The sequence below is a fragment of the Semicossyphus pulcher genome, unplaced genomic scaffold (assembly GCF_022749685.1).
Source record: "Semicossyphus pulcher isolate SPU_LCO1_2020_fin unplaced genomic scaffold, fSemPul1.0.p SCAF_3, whole genome shotgun sequence".
Classification (NCBI taxonomy): Eukaryota; Metazoa; Chordata; class Actinopteri; order Labriformes; family Labridae; genus Semicossyphus; species Semicossyphus pulcher.
Genome location: NW_027211704.1, coordinates 23,030,221 through 23,053,124, shown reverse-complemented (window position 1 = coordinate 23,053,124; position 22,904 = coordinate 23,030,221). Strand labels below are relative to the sequence as shown.

At 43.1% G+C, this 22,904-nt stretch overlaps 1 protein-coding gene across 2 annotated transcripts in view; it reads left to right on the top strand.

Annotated features, from left to right (window-relative positions):
- The window catches only part of prickle2b (prickle homolog 2b), a 93,913-nt gene extending 82,499 nt beyond the window's left edge, over positions 1-11,414 (top strand). For both annotated transcript variants that reach the window (XM_069677626.1, XM_069677625.1), the window contains exons 3-8: positions 3,331-3,444; positions 4,296-4,433; positions 6,869-7,072; positions 7,584-7,770; positions 8,800-9,684; positions 9,830-11,414. In XM_069677626.1, the coding sequence (XP_069533727.1) occupies positions 3,331-3,444; positions 4,296-4,433; positions 6,869-7,072; positions 7,584-7,770; positions 8,800-9,684; positions 9,830-10,785 (2,484 nt within the window). In that variant the 3' untranslated portion in view covers positions 10,786-11,414. The remainder of the gene's footprint in view (positions 1-3,330; positions 3,445-4,295; positions 4,434-6,868; positions 7,073-7,583; positions 7,771-8,799; positions 9,685-9,829) is intronic.
- Positions 11,415-22,904: the final 11,490 nt, after the last annotated feature.

Sequence of the window (22,904 nt, the reverse complement as noted above, 5' to 3'; positions counted from 1 at the left end):
GCACAAGCAGCTGGACAACCTTGAAAATACGTATTTAACTCTGTTTTTTGGCATTTTTTTCCGATTTAGAACATTTGACAGCCTTATATAATACATCTTCACAGTTATAGTCATTTTTATTTTCCCAGCCTGACATCCAAGTCATTCAAGCTGTGGAAACATGTTGACCTAGCGCAGATGAGTGGAAGTCCGCCTGATGTGGTGGTTTTTCAACACCCAGCCTTGCTCTGCAAGAGGGAAAGACTGAGAACTAGAGGAAGATGGTAAACACAAAGCTAATCTCCAGGATCTAAACTGTGTGTTTAGGTTTCCCCCGTGGGGAGCCGGTGCTGTGTATGAGTCTGCTGTTCAGCCAGCAGTGGTGTAAAGTCACTCCTCCGTGACGAGAGATTTCACTATCACTATGATAGTCAGTCAGATATATTTGGGGATTATGAGGGATATATTAGCACTAAGTTGATTCTTCAATCCTCCTGTGTGTCTATATTTCTGTCAACAATCGCTGAAATACAGACCCAGTAAAAGAATCAGAATTTTTATCACCAAACACAGCCGTTACAGAGTGTGTTTGAGATGTTATTGAGCCTCAGTGCTGCCAATATTCTCTCTCCCACTGTCTCCCCTTGCTCTCTTCTCTCCATCTTTCTCAAATAAAATTGTTGCATGTTGCCAAGTTACAGCTTTTCAAGGCCAAGTATGTCACTCAGCAGTGGCCTGAAACTGTGTTTTTTCATGTCTTTTAACCAATCAGGTAGCAAGAGCTGCAGTCCAATGTGCAGACTCTGTTCAGCATCAAGAAGGATCTGATTTTAATTTGCAGTTGAACATGAAGTATGCTGCACACATGTTGGACATTTAAATAGAAATCTAGTTCAAGGTTAATCATGCAAACTTAGAGGTCTTTCCAGGTTGTGAAAGGGACCCTTTGACCTGATGTGGATAGATTAACTTAACAAGAAAGGGCCAGTCTGAAAAGGGACCGTTGGCTAGTTCAACCTCATATAAAATGGACTATTAGACCCATCCCCATCCAATTTCAAGGCTAATGAAAGGTAGTCAGCCCCTGACCCGATTACAGCCACTAGCTGTGAATGACAGATACACGATAAAGCTATTAAAAGACGTTGTGGCGCACATAAAGAACTTTGCAACAACGGATCAGTTGAAGCCAGTAAAACTCATTTTTAGCATGCTAGCAATGTAGCTTAAGAGATCGTTTCATTTAAACAGTCATGATCCCCAAAGGATGAAACCTACTGACTTTGAGAATCCTATGTCATCTAGCTCTTACATTAGGTTGTTTTAATCGGATAAATAGAAAAAACATCAGCACATAGTCATTGAGATGGCTAGCATGATAGCATGCCAATGTTAGCACCGCTGTTCTTAAATAGAACCTCACAGAGCTGCTACATTAGTTGAGCACAGTCTTTTTAACATCACAACTGCATTCAAATACATTCAGTAGCTTATATTTTGTGCTTTATTAACTGTTCTCGAGCCTCTTAACATTTGAACACATTGAGCTTGCTTCCACAACAGTGTTCTTTTAGCAAAGAAGAAAAGGACAAAGAATGAAAACACAGCCATTAATTCTGCTCACTTCGCTATGAAAAACACCATCTTTCCCACCATGTTTGGCTGTAACTACCAGTGTTTTCTCAACAATATAATATCTACGTCCACTAACCACTGCGAAGTGGCTTGTTGAGAGAATGTTAGGAGTGGTGCCTGGTGGTGTCTTTTCCTCTGGCTGTCTGGCCATTAACAGCAATAGAAACCAGCTGTGTGAAGTGATCACTCTTGTCACTCAGTTGTGAAGTCCTACCATTTGCTTTAGGCTTTAAAAACACTCCTTTCAGTACAGTACGAACTCCTGCCCTGTCTTTAGCTTCATCTGCTTTCGATTACAGTTATTATCACAAGCTGCTCCTCTTGGCTCTCACTGCATCTGTGTCCATTATGTGCATGTGCGTGCGTGTGTGTGTGTGTGTGTGTGTGTGTCATTAAATCTTTTCCTGGGGGCAATGTGCCTTTCACCTACACATTGTAACCTTTTCGTTACATGTCTTTTAATTCATCATTAGCTGTTTGTGTGCACGCATCTGGAAGCATGTGCGTATATGCGTCTTGTGATTTATCAGTGCTTGACCACAGTCGGTCTTTCATTGACTATCCCGAGGTCCCCCGGCCGTGCTGCTGGACCTGGATCCTGCATCGCTCGCCAACACTGTTAGAAGCCAACAAAAGCAAAGCAGAAGGAGTTAGGTTACACTTGCAACAAGAGGGTGCGGATGTAAATTCATCCCAAACAACAAACAAGTTTCCATAATGCTGTAAGGAAATGCTCTTCATATAGAAACTGATGTCAAAGCTTCAAGTTTTTGAAAAGCAATATGGTTTCAATTGTTAACAGGCACCGGTGCGTGTCTGCGTCAGTCAAGTTAATCTGATTTTGTGTGACAGACTGTGTGTTATTGCCAAGGACAAAGCTGATGGCTTCCAGTCAGTGGATCCATTCAGTAGACAGGGGGGTCATTAAGATTGGGCCGACCTCGTCAGCAGGTATCGATCATGTTGGCTCTCTTTACATTCCAAGTATTCCGTTGCTTGTTTTTCGGTTTTGTTTAAATTCCTTCTTCCCTCTTCCCACCTTTCCTTCTCCCCTCTCTCTATCTTTAACCTCTGTCCTCAAATTTCCCTTTAAAACCCTGTGGCCTTTTTGCGGTCCCCCTCACCCTATCACATTCATATATGGCTGCCTGACCTCTGTTATACCCCGGCCCCCTGTTACAGTGTAATAAAAAAGACTGCAATAAATAACAGAGATGACGCTCATTGTCTGCCGCTGTAATGTAAAGAATGTCCAAGTAATTTGGAACGGCCAGATTAGCATTAATCCTGCGGCCGCACACACATTCACACACTGCTACATGCATATGCTTTAATCACCGCTTTGTCCTTGTGTGTGTGTGTCTGTGAGAATGTGTGTGCGTGTTTGACAGCTCAGTAATACATTCTCATGTCGATGTGCAAAGATGGAGAGGTGAGGTTCCATTAAGACTCTGCTGGTGGGCCATAAATCAAAGTGGTTTTAAGTGCGTGTGTGTGTGTCTTTGTGTGTGTTGATCACTCCCTGTTGTCGAGCCTGTTCATTTAGTTTTGTTGGTTTCGGCTTTAAAAAACGAGGATTTGCAGTTTATCTTTTTAAACTGGTTTAGGTAGTAATCATAAGCGTGAGTAATAAAAGTAATGACTTGAGGCTTTTACATGTTCACAGGTATGTCGTTGTTCTTCATTCCTCTCCTCCTCTCTCCGTCTCCTCCTCAGGTTCATCAGTACTACAGCTCCCTGCCCGAGGAAAAGGTGCCCTACGTGAACAGCCCGGGAGAGAAATACCGCATCAAACAGCTGCTCCATCAGCTCCCGCCGCACGACAATGAGGTGAGAGTCCGAGCTGACCCCCTCCCCACCACCTCCGTCCATCCATCAATCTCTCTTTCCCTCTACTCCCTCTCTCTTCTCCTCCAGGGCAACACAGATAAAAGGATAGAGAGGAGGAGACAGGTGCAAGAAAAATGGAGTCTGTCTCCATAATGGGCAGAAATTAGATAGCGAGGAGTTTATCTGTGAAGCTGCCTGTTTCTGTTTAATAAAGCAGTAAATCAAATCATTACAGTTAATGTTGAGATATTATTATGATTGCTATAAAATGTGACATCACTTGATTGGCACCACCACACTAGCCTGATAATCAGTGAAACATGCTGGTCAATTTCTGTTAGAAAACAGGCTTATTTTACTTGTAGGGAATGACATCATAGAAGCGATGGTAGAGGTGGTTAACAACAGATTATTATGATTGCCGAAATATGCCGATTAATTGGGTGTCTCATCTACACCAATCTCGGATCAGAGGCCTGTAACCAGACTATATTTAGGATGCTTTTCAATGATATTTGATGGATTGTTTCATGTTACTGCAACCCAAATGGAGCTAATCTCCATTATAAACTGAAAATGATGAAAGTCATGTAACATCCAGTCTGTTCAGGCTCCTCTGTAAAGCCAACTGGGAGAACACTTGTCTTTGCTTAACAATGCTGACACAGACAGTACCATTGACTGAAGATGAATGATCTATTTCGTTATTGCAATAATACCATGGTTGGTAAAATGTGACGATGATATACAGATTTTAAAAGCACAGGCAACAACCTTCAACTTTCTGTGTCAGTAACAATCAAACCCTAAAAATGTTTGTTTATGTGACGTGTGTGTCTGTGTGTGTTCAGGTGCGATACTGTAACAGCCTGGATGACGAGGAGAAGCGAGAACTGAAGCTCTTCAGCAACCAACGGAAACGGGAGAACCTGGGCCGCGGCAACGTCCGCCCGTTCCCCTTGACAATGACGGGGGCGATTTGCGAACAGGTACCCGACAGAATCACCTAAAAGCATTCATTTTTCTTATCGTTTCCTGACAGTCCAGAGATAAAAAAGAAAGGTCAAAGATGATATGAAAGTGTCCCATCGTTTCTCTTCTAAATATCATTCCTACATCGATTCCCGTGACATGAGTGAATTAAGCGTGACAAGATCAAAGGTGTGTCATGTGGCCAGCGGAATGAAAGCAATGAATCGTGTGAGAGACACACTGAACCGCCTGCTGGCATTTCAGCTCTTTGTTGTGATATATGAGAGGGGCTCCATGTTGACATATGAAGGGCGGTCGCTTTCTTTGATAACAGTGTTGTTATATTGTCAGTCCTATCTCACAGTCTTGTTCTGGAGAGGATCTTGAGGTTGTGTCTGCCAGTCCAGCTGCTAGACTCGAAATAACCAGAGTTCCCCAGAAAACTAAATTACAGTGAACTGCCACTTCTGAGAATATCTCGTAGTAGAACCCACTTTCACAATAAATATTTAATGTGTTGTCTACATTTGTACTTGTAGTGGTCTTATGGGACGACAGAGTGCAACCGAGAGTGTTCTTTTAACAATAACCCAGTGCACGTCAGCATCCGCTAGCCATTTATTACTGTGTGTACAACAGGCTGAGGCAAAACGGAGCTACTCACTGTTGTGTTGCTGCCTCAGGTGTGTAGCTGCTTTTACAGCATGTGTTTCATTCCCTCAGCAGACGCACATCCAGACACGCGTACGTGAGGGAGCAGATTGTTGGGAGAGTGTATATTGATTGAATTCCCCACCCCCCCTTTGGCCTCCTTGCAGCTGTAGGCTTTGTGCCAGTTAGATAACCTGATTGTAACTCTACCCCCATCTCCATCTTCCCACCCCTTTAAATCTACTTTGTCTCCCCGACCTTTCCCCACGTCTCCTTAGCGCTCCCTCTCGTTTATCTTTCCGGCTTCATACCTTAGGCCTCCATGGTGATCTCGCTTTCCTTTTTACCCTCACATATATCACTCCATTTTTATTTCCTCCCTTTGCCCCATCAGTCTTCTCAAGCAGCCCATCGGCATCACAAGAACACAACCTTGTGCTCTCAGTGTAGTCCGGTTTTCATCCAAAATTGTGTTAAAGACTAGACACTGGATCATTATCAGCTGACCTTATTAAATGTGCCACTTTTCCTGATAAACTTCCTGATAAACCATTACCTCCTGGAAAAATCTGCAACTTAATCGGTGATCCCGTGTAGAACTTAAGTCATTAATTGAGAAGAAAGAAGTTTTTCTTTTGCAAATGTGATGGTTAACTGAACTTGTTGGTTTAATCCCAAACGTTCTCATGTCCCACGCTGATTCTAATTATCAACATGCTCATTATTTTGTTTCACGATGGTGCCCAATCCATTAATTTCGATGATCATTCGTTACAGGCTTCCATGTGTATGCCAAAGACTTTCCTCACACATCTTCACTCGGAAGATAATAATTTATAGATACAGCTTTTAGAGACTTATATAAATCTTGCAGAGTGTCACAAACATAAAATGACTAATAATATAATAATAATTTTACAGCCTTTTCTTTCACAATGATTGTACGGGATAAGAAGTTGTTCTTGACCAGTGTCATATGGCTGGGAAAGAAAACATGTTTAGGGTTATACCGTGCATGAAAGGTTGACCACTTGTATACAGATATTAAAGGGACAGTTCGCCGATTTTCGACCTCAATCCTATCATGCTATTATGGGGAGCTAATGCCATTAAAGCAGAAAAAAAAATTCTCTCTGTGCCTTTGGAGGGCGCTGTCCGCTTCTCCAATGGGCCCTGGAAAACCTCCGCCAGACTACGTAAAACGCGTCATCTGGCAGAAGCCAGGGAGCTCGCTAAACTACACTTCCTCAATCTAGGACGCCCGCCTTCGATGTCATGTCTCGTTCAAAATCGTCAGGTTTGAAATGCAGATTTTTTTGGATAATTCACAGGTATATTCACGTCGTATTTCGTATCTCTGACCCATTGCATGCAGCGAAACAGTAGTATTTCACTCCAGCATCTCTCGTTAGGCCGTTCCTTTCAGAGGGAGGGGCGCAATGCACGCTGGGTGTTGTAGGAATGTAGAAACGGCAAACTCACAAGCTGTTTGTACAACTTTCTCCACAGCTATGGCACCAATTTCAAATATTTTTGCTTCCATCGATTACAGAGAACAGCAGCTTCGACTGACGGTGGCTTTTTCCAGGGACTGATTGCTTCTTTAAGTTGAAATATATAAAAAAGCACAGATACAGAATTGGTACTCTGTTATACCCACTACCACGAGTCTTGGCACCTGAATTCGTATTGGGAGAGAAAAATGGGATCTAAATAGTGACAAACACTGATAATATCTGCGATATTGTACCCATTTATCTCAAAATGTTCTTCTGCTTCCTCCTGTTCTGCAACCTTTCAGTGCGGAGGCCAGATAAATGGCGGGGACATTGCTGTATTCGCGTCACGGGCTGGTCACAGCGTGTGTTGGCATCCGGCCTGCTTTGTGTGCAGCACGTGCAACGAGCTGATGGTGGACCTCATCTACTTCTACCAGGACGGGAAGATCTTCTGCGGCCGGCACCACGCTGAGAGGCTGAAGCCACGCTGCACTGCCTGCGATGAGGTACACGCCTGACACGTGCACACATATGAATGATCACATGTTACTTGGAACATACTGTGCCTGTTACATGCATGCCTACATTCACACCAGACCCCTGTCATACGATGCTATCAGGCTGCCCAGCACACACTGTTTTAGTTTTTCACATATTTCTCAACTCTAATGGGGTCAGCTCCCAGTATCCTGATCTCCCAGCCATTAGCTCTGACTTACTGTCTGTGCAAATGAGGACAAGGACACTGTTAGTACTTAAAAAGCTCCCCCGTGTTTTAGCAGCAGCGTAATTAAAAGTAAATGCACCATCTCCCCACACACATTAGCCTCCTACACAGTCAGTGACAAGGAGGGTGATCTAAGAGTACTAAGCCACAGAGCATAAAGTGGTACATATGGAGGGGGAGGGCGAGCCGAGCCTTTGTCCTGTCATTCAGCACACAGTTATAACCCAACTGAGGTTTTACCTCAGAGGATCTGTGATAAACGATACGCTTTCTTATCTCCCCTTTCTTAGATCATCCTCGCGGATGAGTGCACTGAAGCAGAGGGGCGTCACTGGCACATGAAGCACTTCTGCTGTTTCGAGTGCGAGACCGTGCTGGGGGGGCAGCGCTACATCATGAAAGAGGGACGTCCCTACTGCTGCTCCTGCTTCGAGTCCCTCTACGCCGAGTACTGCGACTCCTGCGGGGAACATATTGGTATGCTGCACCACAAACCCGCCATCTATCGCTGTTAATACACATTGCTTTAACCACCAACAAGTCATCCAAAGAAACCATTCGAGAAAAAGTTTTATTAAGCTGAATTCATGGAAACATGCAAGAGGGTTTTTTTAAAGAGCGGGATAGAGTGACCTAATTTTTATAGCAAAAACAAAGAGGAGGAAAAAAGCTTTTTTAGCAGTTTATCACTGAGTGATGTCATCCCCGGTCACAGGTTTTAGGCAAGGGCACATAGCAGAGGGCAACAGAACCGCCAGTTAATAGAGCACAGTAATATGTGCAGTATATATTATGCACCTTAAACCAACCAAAAGAAGCTTTTCAACCTCAGGAAGTGATTTTATGTCAGAGGCATGTATCAAGTGTCAGTTAAAAATCCTTTTAACAGCCTCCACCCTTTAATGTTACAGGAAAACCAACAGGGAGATGAAACTGGGGTATTATCCAGTGGGAAAAAATCATATTAGCACCTCCTGGCCTCCTGCCACCTCCTGCGTGTGTGTGTACGTATTTGTGTATATCGCCCAGGTGTCATTTTGGCACATACCTCTCAACAAATTTGCCCTGTAATTATTTGTCAGACAGGATACAGAAAAGTATTTGGCTTGAAAACGTAACTGATTATTAATTGAAACCATCAGAAATCATGCTGAAAACAGATGGCAGCCATTAGCAAATAGCTGGTTTTCTTTCTCCTGCAACAACTGCAAGCATGCTGAAAATGTAATGTGTTTATACAATGCTGGGAAAGCTCCATAATGAGTTTCCCCCCAAAGCGCAGTTATGCTACAGCCTCCAGCGCTACTTTCTCACTCAACAAGCAACTCACACTCAATTGTTTTCACATAAAACAGCGTTTTTAATAAAGACAATAAGACATTTAATGTTATGCTCTTTGATAAAGACATGTTTCTTTTTATTGTAATTGTGTATTTGGACACACAAGTCCAACAATCTTTCATTTTATATAAACCCTGTTGATTCATGTGTTTATGTTTCCTACAGGCATTGACCAAGGCCAGATGACGTACGATGGGCAGCACTGGCACGCCACGGAGGGCTGCTTTTGCTGCGCCCGCTGCAAACGCTCTCTGCTTGGCCGGCCTTTCCTGCCCAAGCAGGGCCAGATCTTCTGCTCACGCTCCTGCAGTCTGGGGGAGGAACCAAATGGCTCGGACTCCTCCGATTCAGCCTTCCAAAGCGCTCGCTCCACCAGAGAGTCCAGACGCAGCTCCAAGACGGGGAAGAGTGGAGGAGGAGGGGGTGGAGTGCAGTCGGAGAGATTTTCAGGCGAGGTGGACCCGCTGTCTTTACAAATGGATCTTCTGAGTCTCTCCAGCCAAACGCCCAGTTTGACTCGCGAGCCACCTGCTTGGCAGAGCCAAGAGCAAGCAGGTGACGGCTATAATTATGAACACCAGTCAGACCCAACAGCCAACCCCACCCCTCTCCAGCTCCTAAGCCAGTGCAATGTCAGGACGGCCTTTAACCCCTCCTGCTCTGGACAAAATAATCAACAGCAGGATCACAGGATCAAGGACAACGGAGGTTTAAAGAGACCACCCATCTCAGCCATGAAGGGCCACTCACTCAATGAGACGTGGTTCCAGCAGCCAGCTCTAGAGGAGTACTATCCACCCAAACTGAGGACCCAAAAGAGCTTCACCGAGGTGTCCCATTGTTCTCAGCACCACAACGGCTTCTCCTCAGACAAGCGCTCCATCAGTTTTCACGGCTTTCAGAGAGACAGAGATGTGGGGCTCCCAGCGCCAACCCAGGTGGCAAGAAGCAGGAACCCAATTAATGCACTTAGCTTCACTGAGCAACTGACCCCTCTAGAGCAGACCCCAAGAGGATCCATGGAGTCCCTGGCCCTATCCAATGCTACAGGTGGGTAGTACTCTGCTTGGCAACTTTTTAGCTCGACCAAGAAGGGATGTATGTTTCTAGAACAGCAATCAGCATTGTTGATAGTCTTGTTCAACAGTCAATAAAAGGCAAAGTTGATATTGAATTTACCTCTGTTTCTCTTCAGGAAACTCTGCAGAAGGGGGAGGAAAGCGTCAGGAGCACCTTTCTCGTTTCTCTATGCCAGACCTGAGCAAAGACTCTGGAATGAATGTGTCCGAGAAAAGTAACATGGGCACCCTCAACTCCTCGGAGCAGTTTCGTAGCTCTGAGTCCATTCACAGCCTCACTGCCGGTCAGCCCTACATGGAAATGGATCCTCCCAGGGCCTCTCAGTACCAGGTGCAATACCGTGACCCCCATGGCATGGCTGTGAGTATGGGTATGACTCATTTACCGCCTGGCTTCACCTTCCAGGAGGAGGATAGGGTGAGTTTGGTGAGCAGCGCCAATGCGGCCCGTTTGCCACCCATCAGTGAGCGTAGGATGGTTGGTGGAGGAGTAGGTGGAGGTGGAAGAGGATCAAGTATCAGGATAGATGCTCAGGAGGAGACTCCACAGAGGCGCCGGCACCACCACCACCGCTCCCGGAGATCACGTCGATCTCGTTCAGACAACGCTCTCAACTTGGTCGCAGAGCGGAGGGTTCGGCCTCAAGAAAGACCACAGCTGCGTGTGTGTGAGGATTACGATCGTTTCCCGCCACCGAGGAGCGCCAGGGACCAGTTTGGAATAGGAAGAGGAGGGGGACGATATCAACCCCAACCCTTCAGGCAGTGTCCAAGAACCACTTCGGACCTGACCCTACAGAACCCAGGGTCCAGCCGACGCACTGGCTTGAACCAATACTCCTGGGATGATTATGATGACGATGACTGGTGCTCCACCTGCTCGTCATCTTCAGAATCGGAGGATGAAGGTTACTTCCTGGGTGAGCCGATTCCCAGACCCATCCAGCTGCGCTACCTCAGCAACCAGGAGCTGGTCCATAAGTACAACAACACAGGGATGGGAGGGCCCAGCCGCGGCGGGCAGTTACACACTCGCAAACGCAGAAAAAGCAAGAACTGCATAATCTCCTAACATACAGATGCTTGGCACAGTCAGTGACTCTTTGTCTAGCTTGTGTACGCTAACATCCTCCATCTGGAACAAGAAGTAAACAAAACCTACAGTCCATTTATTCAGTATTGTTGAGTGTTGAATATCACGTAATTGAAAGTCTGTGATGAATAACAGTTGGTAAACAGTGAAAAAGCAACAGTGTTTGCATGTTTGTTCATTTTAATGTTTGGGAATATTAAGGCTAACAGTTACACGCGCAGTTCATCATCCCAACGTTCAGCAAAATCTGATGTACAATTACTTTAACATTTAACTTCATTTCAATGCAGCAAAAGAGTGTGCAAGGTAGTGCGTTTGGTAAAGTTTAGTTTTTCATGCAATGTGATTTAGATATAGGATATACTGTACTATTGTATTCAGTTCATAGTATGTACATAGATAAATGAATTAATAATTTCACTTAAGTTAAGGAAGTCTGTGTAAATATGGTTGTAAATGAGGCCTCACATATTTTTATATTTTGTATGGATAGAATCATTTATGTATTAAATATCTATAATGTAGACATAGACAATGGAAAAACAACGTATGCATGTTTTATTTGGCTGACCTGGTCCTGCATTTGGAATAAAGGAGTATTTCAATGAGTGCTTTGAGTGACAGCTGGTGTTTCTCTCCAGAGGATGGCAACATGTGTGAACAAGTGTTGCATAAAAGTGAATTCTTGCCTACCAATCACCTTCTCCATCTGTTTAATGCATAAATGAATGACAATGAGGTGTAGAGGTTGATCATGGAGTCACCCTCTACTGGATTGTTTTACTTAGACAGTAATAGGTGCCCTCACATTCAAACACATAGAGGTCTGTTGTCCTGGAAAGAGATGCAACTTAAGTTCTGGTTCATTGCATCAATTTATAGATCCACAAGTTAGAAACTCTTGGCAGAGGTCGAGAGATTCAGTCTTTGAAAGCAGTTTGCCAGCAGTGTTGGTCTGTGGAGTTGTATCATTGGTTGAGACCGAAAAAGTCTCAAATTTTAAATGGATTAGAATTTATGGTCAACTTTTGTGTCTCATCCAGTTAAACATCTCACTAGCAGCACCATTACATTTGTGGTACAACTGCTGGAGTGGATGACTGGGAATTTTGCATTCCACCCCTCTGAAGGTTAAATTGAATCAACTTTGGTGATTTCCTATCTTTTTAAATTAGCATCATCATCAAGCCATTTGTCTATACTTGGTTGATAAGCAATTACCTGCTGAACTTATCACCCCAAGCACAACCTCCGGAGCCATTTAAATAAATGCTTACTATGGTAAACCTTTTACTCGCTAATCATCAGGGTGCTAGCGTTGTCATTGTGAGCCCGCTATGCTGACATTAACATTCAGCTTAAAGCACAGATCTTTCAAGATAAAGCCTCAGTTGTGCATAAGCTAGCTGTAGCCTCTCGGACTTTCCTACTCCTAAGAAACAAAACAAATCCTTAACAAGTTGACCTCTCCCGTATAAGTATCGGCATGTACAGACAGTAACGCAGGTTGTGTCTGTGTCATACTGTAAATTGGATTGCCTCTGTTGTCCATGTGGTCCTGGGATTACTGCTGCTAGCCCCTCTAATCCACACACACATACACACACCCTTTTGAAAAACAAGGTGTGTGAATGCCAATCTCTTGATTAGAGTCGTGGAAAAACTAATGCTATTGGCATGATTGGCACATTAGTGTGTTTACTCAACTAACCTCAGCTTCCCAAGTGTGTGCTCCAGTTCGCAACCCAGGGACACTCGGATGACTCCCAGATGGATAGGAAAAGAGTCCTCATTTAGTCGGCCATGATACAGCAAAACCAGCTGCATAAACATGTGAAATACATCATTACAGACTGCTGAGGGCCTGGTCTGTGAATGTGGACTTCCCCCTGCTTTCAGCAAGTCTTTAAACAAGGCTGCAGACTGTTAGTCGCATTAAATTCTGATTAGTTCCACTGCAATCATTGTCTCCAAGTACAATGATGACACAAACAGTAAAACACACACAAACGCCTGTCTTCATTAATGTGGATATTATTGTCCTTGACACGAGTTTCCCTGACATCATCATTAAGTTAGCCCATAATACTTTGTTTCTTTATTATTCCCTTGCCAGGACTTTACCCAAGTGTGGGGTGTCTCCATGGGTTTAATTAAAAGCAAATGAAGGCTGTACAGAGAGGGGGGACACAGATTGCAGCCATATGCTTCCTGGGCGTGTCATATCCAATGGTGGAGAGATAATCCTCAATTTGCGTGGATGCCTCTGGTTGTGACAGTCATGCTGTCGGCCAAGCAGTAACTGCCAGTGAATAAGATTCACGAGAGGTAACTTCAGGCGTTACTCAATTCTTGTGTGGTGACGCCGTGGAAGTCATTGTTGGGAAGAGGCTTTTTTATTTGTTCTGATTTTGTGGCCAAAACACAAATACATTTTCAGCATGAAACAATCAACCCTTTGTGACAATAAATCTGTCTCAATAAAATTTCAACCCATTCAACCCACCAGAACTAATTATTTCAGGGCTGTCAGTTTCATATTAAACTACACTGATGATGTTCATAAAATAGCACGCAGGACATTGACCATCTAGAACAACATATTTTGAAATTAATTCAAATCTTACGGTTTTACCTGTCTTTGCCGTCTCTACTTTTAGGGACATTGCCAGAGGAAGGTTGGTGTACATTGAACAGTAAAGGACTGGTATAAAACCTAATGAATAGATTACATAGGCATCCTGAAAAGAATGAAAGGAGCCACAGTTAAGTGTTGTTCAGTGCAACTTTTTTTTTTTAAAGGGGGGTATTAAGCTTATTTCAAGCTTACCTGTGGAGTAGCCTAGCATATTTTAAAGTTGAAAAAAAACTAATTTTTCTCACACTAGTCCTCTGTGCAGGCCCCATACAGCCTCTGCCTGAAATGACTCAGTCAGCTCTGTCTCTTTAAGAAACCCCGCCCCTACAAGCCCACTTTCTTCTGATTGGCCAGCTCTCCAAAGCCAGCTGAGGGGCAGAACCAAAGATTGGATATATAGATGGAAGACATGACAGCTCCCTAAAAGTGAAGCCAAAACATGTATAGCGCCCCCTGCTGACTGGCTGCAGTATAGGTCTTAAAGCCCGCCTCCTCCATGTTAACAGAAGGGACATGGGTCAAACTATAAAATCAAAATACATGTCAAATAATTTTTTTTCAAACATGGTTTTGTTCATTATTGTTAGCTCTTATCATGCTGATTTATGTCAAAGTGTTAATTTTTCTGACAAGTTTATTTTTAATTAGTTATTTGATGCTGCAAAAATGATGACAAAGAAGCTGATCTGCTGTTAAACACGCCGGCGAGTGAGATCCTTGCTGTTTTTTCGGTAAGTTAGCTGTGCGTTTTGGTTAGCGGAAGTGGCTACGGCGGTGCCACCTGGCGATCTCTACTGCACAGACTCTGGCTCCATATGACATCACCATCGCACGACGGCAGCGCCTATCACGGGGGCTATTTTGGCATCACTTTTGTACAATGGGAGCAGATGGAGATGCGTCGTCCACCTATATATAAAGTCATTGGGCAGAACTAAGTGTTCACGCCTCCTACCCAGTGGCCATGTTACAGAGTTGTCTGCAAAGAGTAAACTTCACTTTTTTGATTTGAGATGAATGTCTGCCGCATTTGTTGTTTGGAAAAGTAAACACTCATGTCTTTCCTTCACAGCCAAAGAAACACTTTCTCCAACACATTCTTAACCATCTTGACGAGCAGAGCCGTTGAGCAGAGTGGTGGAGTTAAAAACAATTTCCAAGGCAGACTGAGCAGCTGGTAGGGCGTGTCCTTGAACTGTGCCAGGTGCAGGAAGTTTTGCTGTGTCTCAGGCATATGCCCAAATATAGAGTTCCTCCACTTTGTGACATCATAATGTGAAGGATCTGGAGACGTCTGTCTGAAAGTAAGCGTTCACAGCAGCCTGCAGACTGAGACTTTTTTAGCAGGGGATTACCCCAATTTACTTTTACCTACAGATTTGAAACTTTATCCACGTTTAGTCTGGACATCCAACATTGTAACATTGTATGTCTTAAACTGTGAAACAGTGTAATACCCTCTCTTTAAGTAAGGTCTTTACTGTTTCTTACAGATGTAAAAGCAGCCTTCTTTTTAGACTGATTAGCATTTTTGAGGGGGTCAATTCAGGATCCATGAAAATAAATCTAAGATGATTCTTAGTCTTTTTTAAGATGCAGAATAGTCACATAACCATATATGATAACTAAGGTTGATTGTGGCCATCTGTAAGGCTGGTTTTAATATAACATAAACCAGTTGAGGAATCCTCGCTAATTTTGGTTTTTTTCCTCCCATGTTTATCCTCCATTGAATCACATTTTCCCAATCGGGTTTATTAAGGCCTGACAGAGCAGACGGTGTCTGGAGAACAGACAGCGGTCCTTTCATTAACTCTGAGGTATGTGTCTGCACCGGATAAACAGCAAGAAAATCAGGTGACAAAGTAAAAATAGACAAAGGTCTTTTCTATCTCCTTACCAGGCTTCCTCTTCAATCTCCCTTAAATATACTGGAGCCATAGTGACATTGCATGTTTGTGTGCGGTAGCCATTCAGAAGTAGATAGACCTGCATTTATTCATAAACTAATCAAGTGAGCTACTCGTGTAGTATTTGTATATTGAAATCCTCTTCAGTTGGAAAATATACCAGTTTAATTAAAAGCCACACATGTTATGTGCCTGTTTGTGTGCATTAAAGCCCAGCTGTCATGAGCTGAAGCCATTTGAGTTGTTCTGGGAGACTCTAAAAGCCATAATTACCGTTCCTTAAGAGCAGAACGGCTGCAAATTACAGCTGCGCTCTGAGCTAACTAAAATAGCCTGATTCAATTATTTACAAGTGAAGAATGCCAATGGTGTGTTATCGTACATACAAGCAGCCTGCTTTCATAGGCACGCAAGTACACACAAATGTTCTCACTGCGCGCACAAACACACACACACACACACACACATGCAGCTCGCGAATAAGAGATGCGTGACTGAGGCCTTACCAGCAGTCTCTTCTACAGCCTCATCATGTGTGTTCAATTATCATAGCAAGACTGCACCACAACAATGTCAACAGATGCACAAATACAACTATTAAAGATGCTACAAACTGACATTTCAACACGTGAGTCAGACTGGGACTTTCACGAGGTCACATGTAGCAATATTTTTTAAATACATTATCAGCACTTGGGAGTTTCTCTCTCTCCCCCGGGCTGTGAAATCCCCATATTATGATACTTTATCCTCGAAAATCCAGGATATTTACTCTATACGGCTTATAATCCATATAAAAGGTCATGAGTGCAGGAAATGTCCCTCCCTGATTGCTCACTCACTGAATCCCCTCTGTTCAGTATGTAATCCCACTGTCCTGTCTGAGAGGGTCACTCCTCTACTGAAGTGGATGTGTTAATATTATGTGACAGTAACCCAGCTGCCCATCTGCTACTTGTAGCCTCTTGTCTCCTTTCCTCTTTTCTTCTTTTGTAATTATCTCCCACAAGTTCCCGGCTGTATAAATTCCAGCAGCTCCCAATTGTCTGCAAAAAATAGTGAATTATAGTTAAGAAGTCAAGCATTGTATTAAGCAGCTTTCCCACTGGTAAAAAAAAAAACGCTGACTACTGCTAACACCCGGCTTTTTGCTTAGTGGAAAGGTTACAATCGGCATTAAGACCCGGGTCAAATGATTCTGCAGTAGACCCAGGTAATTATCGCCTCAGCTCCGATCGGCAATGATGGGAACACAAAACCCGGGTCAACACCAAGCAGCAACTTCGGAGTTGAAAAATGAAGCCAATGCAGAAGTGCAAAAAACTGCAGTTCCAACTGTGTGAGTGGCAATTGAGGCTGGCTCCAGAAAACAAGAAATAACATTACAGCAGGTGGGAAAATGCCAATTTTTACAGCAGAAATAAACATATTTACATCTTGGTACAAAAAACGGTTTTGTTATAAATAGCTAATTTTATTGTTCAAGATAACTGTACGGGGGGTGAATTCCTTTAAAACATACCCGTTTTAATTATATTGCGCCGGGTCGGCTCACTTGATTGACAGGTGGATCCTGCTGACTGTCTGCTAGGCATCAACACAGACACACAGTCACTGAACATAACTTCACCTGTTTGTGTTGTTGGAGCATTTTGGGGATTTTTTCATTCAAAGTTTAGACAAATAATCTGTTTCTCTCTATGGAACTTACTGTATGGAATCTCAGCTGTGCAAAAAGTCTGAGCTCCATCTGGTGAGTTGAATGCTATCGTCGTGTGTAGTGTAGTGTAGTGTTATTGTATTGATATATTTTTAGCACTAAGTAGCAGGTATACTGTGCTCGCCATCGCTGGCTTGTTAGCCTGTTCAGTGTTTATCAAACATTTATTTACAAACATTTATTTATTTTGTTGGCTTTTCCCCGGAGAGATTACAGCGGACCGTAGTGATGAGAACACTGATTATTTTAAGTTTTCCGTTATGTGTCGAAACGCCACTATCTCACCAGACGAGTGAGCAGCGAGTCTGCTACTTGTTTACTCTGATAAATAAACACCTGCACTCAGTCACCACCACAAACAGAATCTCCTCTGTGGGAAACATATAGTCAAACTAGCTCATTCATTATTTATACAGTGTATGGCTAATAACCGCTAGCTATGCTGAGAAGCATATAGCCTAGCTCCTAAGCCATAGCTGACGGATTCATGCGGCCCGCCCATAGACCTCGGCCATAGGCTTCAGCTCGGTCGCGCTCTGCCTCTTTGCCAGCCTCTGGGTTAGTTGGCTCTGGAATTTCCAATATGGCGACCTCCAGCGCCGGTGCAATTCGGGCTTCAAAACGCTTCTTCAGAAACCAATGGGCGATTTCACTGAGACTACTACTACTATACTAGCAGTAAGTACTGATTTAGCCAAAATGTAGTATGCAGTATGCAAACAAAAGCAAAATGTGCAGTATGCCAAAAAACCCTGATGTCATACTGTCTTATTTGTGTCTCATTAAATCAGCAGTACTCACAGTACAAACTTCTATCTGTGGACATGTTATGGTGTTTGTATGTGCAAAATACCGCATAATGTGTTGTTATCCACTGGTATTGCTGATGGCTAACCTGGCTAGAGCTATTTGTGCATATAGCTACTGTTTATTAGCCCTTCTGTCTTATTTGTGTCTCATTGACTCAACAGCAGCAGCATTCCAGCAAAGGGAGGCGCTATAGCTAAAGAAGCAGCGGTTTGCTTTTGTCCAAAACTGGAAACTGGCGCCTGGAAGCATAGTTCATAATGAATAAAAAAAAACTCCTTCATACTACATACTACCGCCGAACGCAGTATGTCGTATGTAGCATATAGTATGCAGTATAGTGTCTGATTTAGTCCATGGCCTCATACAGCCTATGGTCAACATGCTAATCTCCGCCTAGTTTCCGGCGCGATGCTATGACGTACATTGAAGTTCCGTCCGCTGTCGCGTAAATACAGAAGAATAACATGCAACGCCGAATTTGATCTTTGTTTCGTGCAATATGCAGCAACACTGGCAAGACAGCGAGGTCAGAGAGCTTCTTCTGATCCGAGGGGAAGACGAGATAAGGCGTCAGGTTTCTGGAACAGTTAGAGACACTGTGTTATATAAAAAAATCTCGGATATGCTGAAGGAGCGAGGCATCGAGCGCACTCCGCGACAAGTGATAAATAAGCTTAAGGCACTAAAGAAGAAGTATCTTGCTATCAACGACGCAAGGAACCTTAGCGGGATGGGCCGTGTGCATTGGCCGTTTTACGAACTGTGCCAGAGGATATATGGTAACTCCGCACTCGCTAACCCCGTGCGGTTATCGAGTTCTGTGGCGCCTACTTCCACCGAAATGTCGTCTTCGTCGTCTTGTTCTCCCTACTTGGTTCTAAAAGAAGAGTCTGAAGTCGATCAGGACCCCAAATGCGAAACAAGGGATGAGTCTACACCAGGCGTGAAAGAGGAGGAAAGTCAGGTGGACCTGTCCGAGGCTGTACCAGCTGAGGAAGACGGGCCGGAGACAACCAGGACTCAGTCTTTACGAGCAAGCGGTATGTAAAACTATTAGTTCTGCTTTCTTTGTTTAAAAGGGCGCTGAACATGTCCGTTCTTTGTGTAGCTCATTTAATTGAGGATTTGTTTAAACGTCCTTGCAAGCTGTGATATTTAACATTGCACAATCTTGGTTTTACAAATAATTTGTAATAATTTGTTAAGAAGAGAGTGAGAAAGCATGAACACACTCAGTCCATGCAGACATGACTTTGAGACCCCAGGTGTACTCAAAGATCATCCTAATGATGTATTTATTTGATTTGATTATTAGGCTACAGTGTTCCAGCCAGAAGACGGAGGAGGACAAGGATTGAGCATGCTTCAGCAGCAATAACAAGCACTGTGGCGGAGCTGCTGAAGGAGATGGACAGAGCTGCAGCAGAACGTGATGATGCACGTATGCAGAGATACATGGACCATGAAAGGAATCTCTGGGAGACGGTCATCGCTACCCAAGAAAGGATCAATAGGGAAGATCGAGAGAACCGAAGGTCCCTCTTCGAGCTGCTGCTCTCCAGGCTCCCAGACTCTGCACATCAGAGCCCACCAACGACTCCACATGGCGTATATTTCTTTTTATAGTCCTATTTTTTTGACATTTAAAAAAAATAAAAAGAGGTACATTTGTATGTGCCTTCTTTTTTAAATAAATGCTTTAAAACCCAAGATGATGTTGATGACATTTATTAAGAAATTTGGCATATGGGTAACTATTGTGATTTTCTACAGCATCACTGTTTAATCAGATAACCAGTTGTGGACAAAGTACACAACTTCATTACTTCAAGTAATGATACTCCCAAGTTTAGATACTCCCGGTCAAATATTACTCCAATACAAGTGGAAGTTGCTCAGTCAAATTATTGCTTGAGTTAAAGTATTGGAGTACTTGCTTTGAAAAATACTTGTTTAAACTACTGGCAATGGGAACAGAGACAATTGGCATTTTAAGCGGGTCTTCCCGGGTCTGAAAAACTCTGTTCCCATTGCCAGTGGAGTATACTCCTGTCGGTCTCTTTTCTCTGTCTGATGTCACAAACGAGTTGGAGACAGGGTTAGTAAACAGTAAAGATGTTACGGTGGTTAGGTCTTTATTGTATCTATTACTCATTCAGTCTGTTTATCAAACTCTGTGCAGACAATTTTGGAATGATGTTCGAGTGCTGCTTTGACGGAGAAGGGCGGAATTTGTAGCTGAGATGACAAGAAGTCGCAGAAGTTACAGACGGAGCATAGCATCGCGCCAGAATCGGGGCGGAGATTAGTGTGTCGACACGGGTATTCTCATCCACTTAAGGTTGACCTTTGCCCTTCCTCTGTTCTCATCTGTGACTGGTCAACACTTTGTGTCCGACTCAGCTTCACTACTCAAACTAATCCTCATTTCAATAGACTTGACTTCAAAGTTTATTTTTTAAATCAATTAGAGACTGTAAATAATGATGACACACACTCTGCTCCATTAATTAGAGCTCATAATAAGTCTCTATGGGGGACCTCATTAGGCCTGATTGTTGTTTTTCAGCCACAGTGAGAGAAAATAAGTGTTTGTTCAGTCTGACACGTGGCGTGGTGAAACGCTGCCAGGTTTGGTTTTAATCCGCGGCTCCAACGGCCTGAGGGGGCACCTCGCCATAATGGCGGATGGCATGCTGGGTACCTCGATGTTGCGCTGCCAGAGGACTCCGTCTGGTTCATGATATCAGCCCACTACACCCCTCCTCGCGATGACTCATTAACAAGCTCAGGTCCCAGGAGGGGGGGGCCATCTGTGTGCCACCTGTATGAAATCCCTGATAGTAACTTTTAATGCATGACGTCAATTACATTTGTTTTAATCTTTTCCTCATGCATTTCGCTTAAGTGACTGTTGTGTCGTCTCATTTATTTCCTGTCTCTTCATTCCTCTTTTCCTCTCCCCCCGACTCCCTCCGTCTCTGTCTCTTTTGCGACGATGATGGATGGACTGATTAGTCCTGCAGCTGTAAATGAGGCAGAGAAGGTCTGTGATGTTGACTTTACAGTGACTCATTTTTTGAAGACTCACTAATTATTGCTACACCAATTTATATAAAGGCAAATGTGTCTCAATAGAGTAAGTAAGGTACAGAAGGTAATACACGTTAAAGACAGAAATGCATTTTGTGACTCTTTTCCTTTTATCCTTTTATTTGCATGATGTAATGGCCTAAGACCTTTTCTATGTGCACAAAAGGCCTATTTCTCTCAAATATTGTTCACAAATTTGTCTAAATCTGTGTAATTGAGCACTTCTCTTTTGCCGAGGTAATCCATCCACCTCACAGGTGTGGCATATCAAGATGCTGATTAGACAGCATGATTATTGCACAGGTGTGCCTTAGGCTGGCCACAATAAAAGGCCACTCTAAAATGTGGAAGAAGTCAAGACCACACATGTTTCTCAAACGGTTTATTTTTATTTAACCAAAAGAGAAAAGAGAGTACTAAACTAAACTGAACATCAGAGTTTAGGGGACACAAAACAAATGGTACCAAACTCAAACAGTGCAGGCCAGTATAAAGAGAGAAATCCCCTTTCAGACCAGTTCAGATGTGGAATCTAAAACATTTCTGGCTTCATCTAAACACTGGATTTAACAGGCAGTCCAACCAGGGGAGATCAACTCTGATGACCTGACTCTGCCAACAGGCCTCCTTTATGTTGTGACCATTGAGGGGAAGCCTGTCCACAGAGGCTGACCACGGGGTAATTCCCTTTTTGGCACGACCTCAGCAAAGCCAGACTTGGTGAGTGATGAGACTGAACTGTTGGTTGGTCGAGTGTTGGAGTTTTCCCTCAGACCACTGCGAAAAAGAACAGTCATTGAACAGTCCTCAATTCACTAGATACACAAGGCGGCTATTTTTCTCTGCCACATGTATCATATGTATGTGGCGGGAATCAAAAATGCTATTTAATGTAGGCTAAACATAGGTAGTCAAGTCTTCATCATTCCACTGCTTTCCAGTTAATAAGCAACTAAAAAGACAGTTGATAGTAAAAGAATGTGAGGTTTAAACAACATTTTTGAAAACCAATTTGCTATGCTACTATTAGACATCAGGTAGCATAAGTATTTAGCCACTTCTTAGCTAACACTACTGTTTGATATAGCAGGGTATGTAAGGTAACGCATAAAAAAAGTCAAAAATTCTGTTTCCAAATGAAAGAGATCAGATAGTAACGTTAGCTAAGAAGTACTTTAATGCTAACACTAGTTTTTGTCTAATGATAGCTAATTGGTTATCAAATATGTTGAAAAATGGACAGATAACTAGCTAACAGTAATGTTAGCTAGAACGTGGTTGAACGCTTACTCTAGTTTTTGTCTAACTATAGCTAATTGGTTATTAAATATGTTGTTTATACTTGAAACATGGTCAGATAACTAGCTAAGGGCAATGTAAGCTAACTGTAATGTTAGTTAATCTGCTAGTGGTTAAATGCTAAAACTAGTTCTCTATTGGTTTGCGTAGCCAAATGGTTATCAAATATGTATATTTGCTCACATTTAAAATTTTGATTTGAAGAAGAAAAGAAAACGATGTTTTTATAGTTACTGTTTTATGAGAATACCCAAATATTCAAATGAATAGCTCTATAAAGTCCTTTATAACTTCAAGAAAGGGTCCACTGGCACAGACAGCAATTGAATTGCCCTTCACTAGTGTCAGTCTGACCTGCTAATTCCCCTGACATCTGCTACTCATCCTCTCCCTCTTAGACAAAGTAGATAATCTTCAGACACAATGGACAATTTAATCAGAAGGATTTTTTGTTCATTGTGCTCTAACTGGCTTTGTTCATTTGATAATCATATTCACATGTCTACACACAAAACAACGTGTAGGCCTATTAGCTGCAGAAATCAGCATTGTTGGCTTACTGCATGTCCAGAAATCCTCCATGTTGACGGACGTGCACCTCGAGACTTGCAGAACAGTGACTCATTTA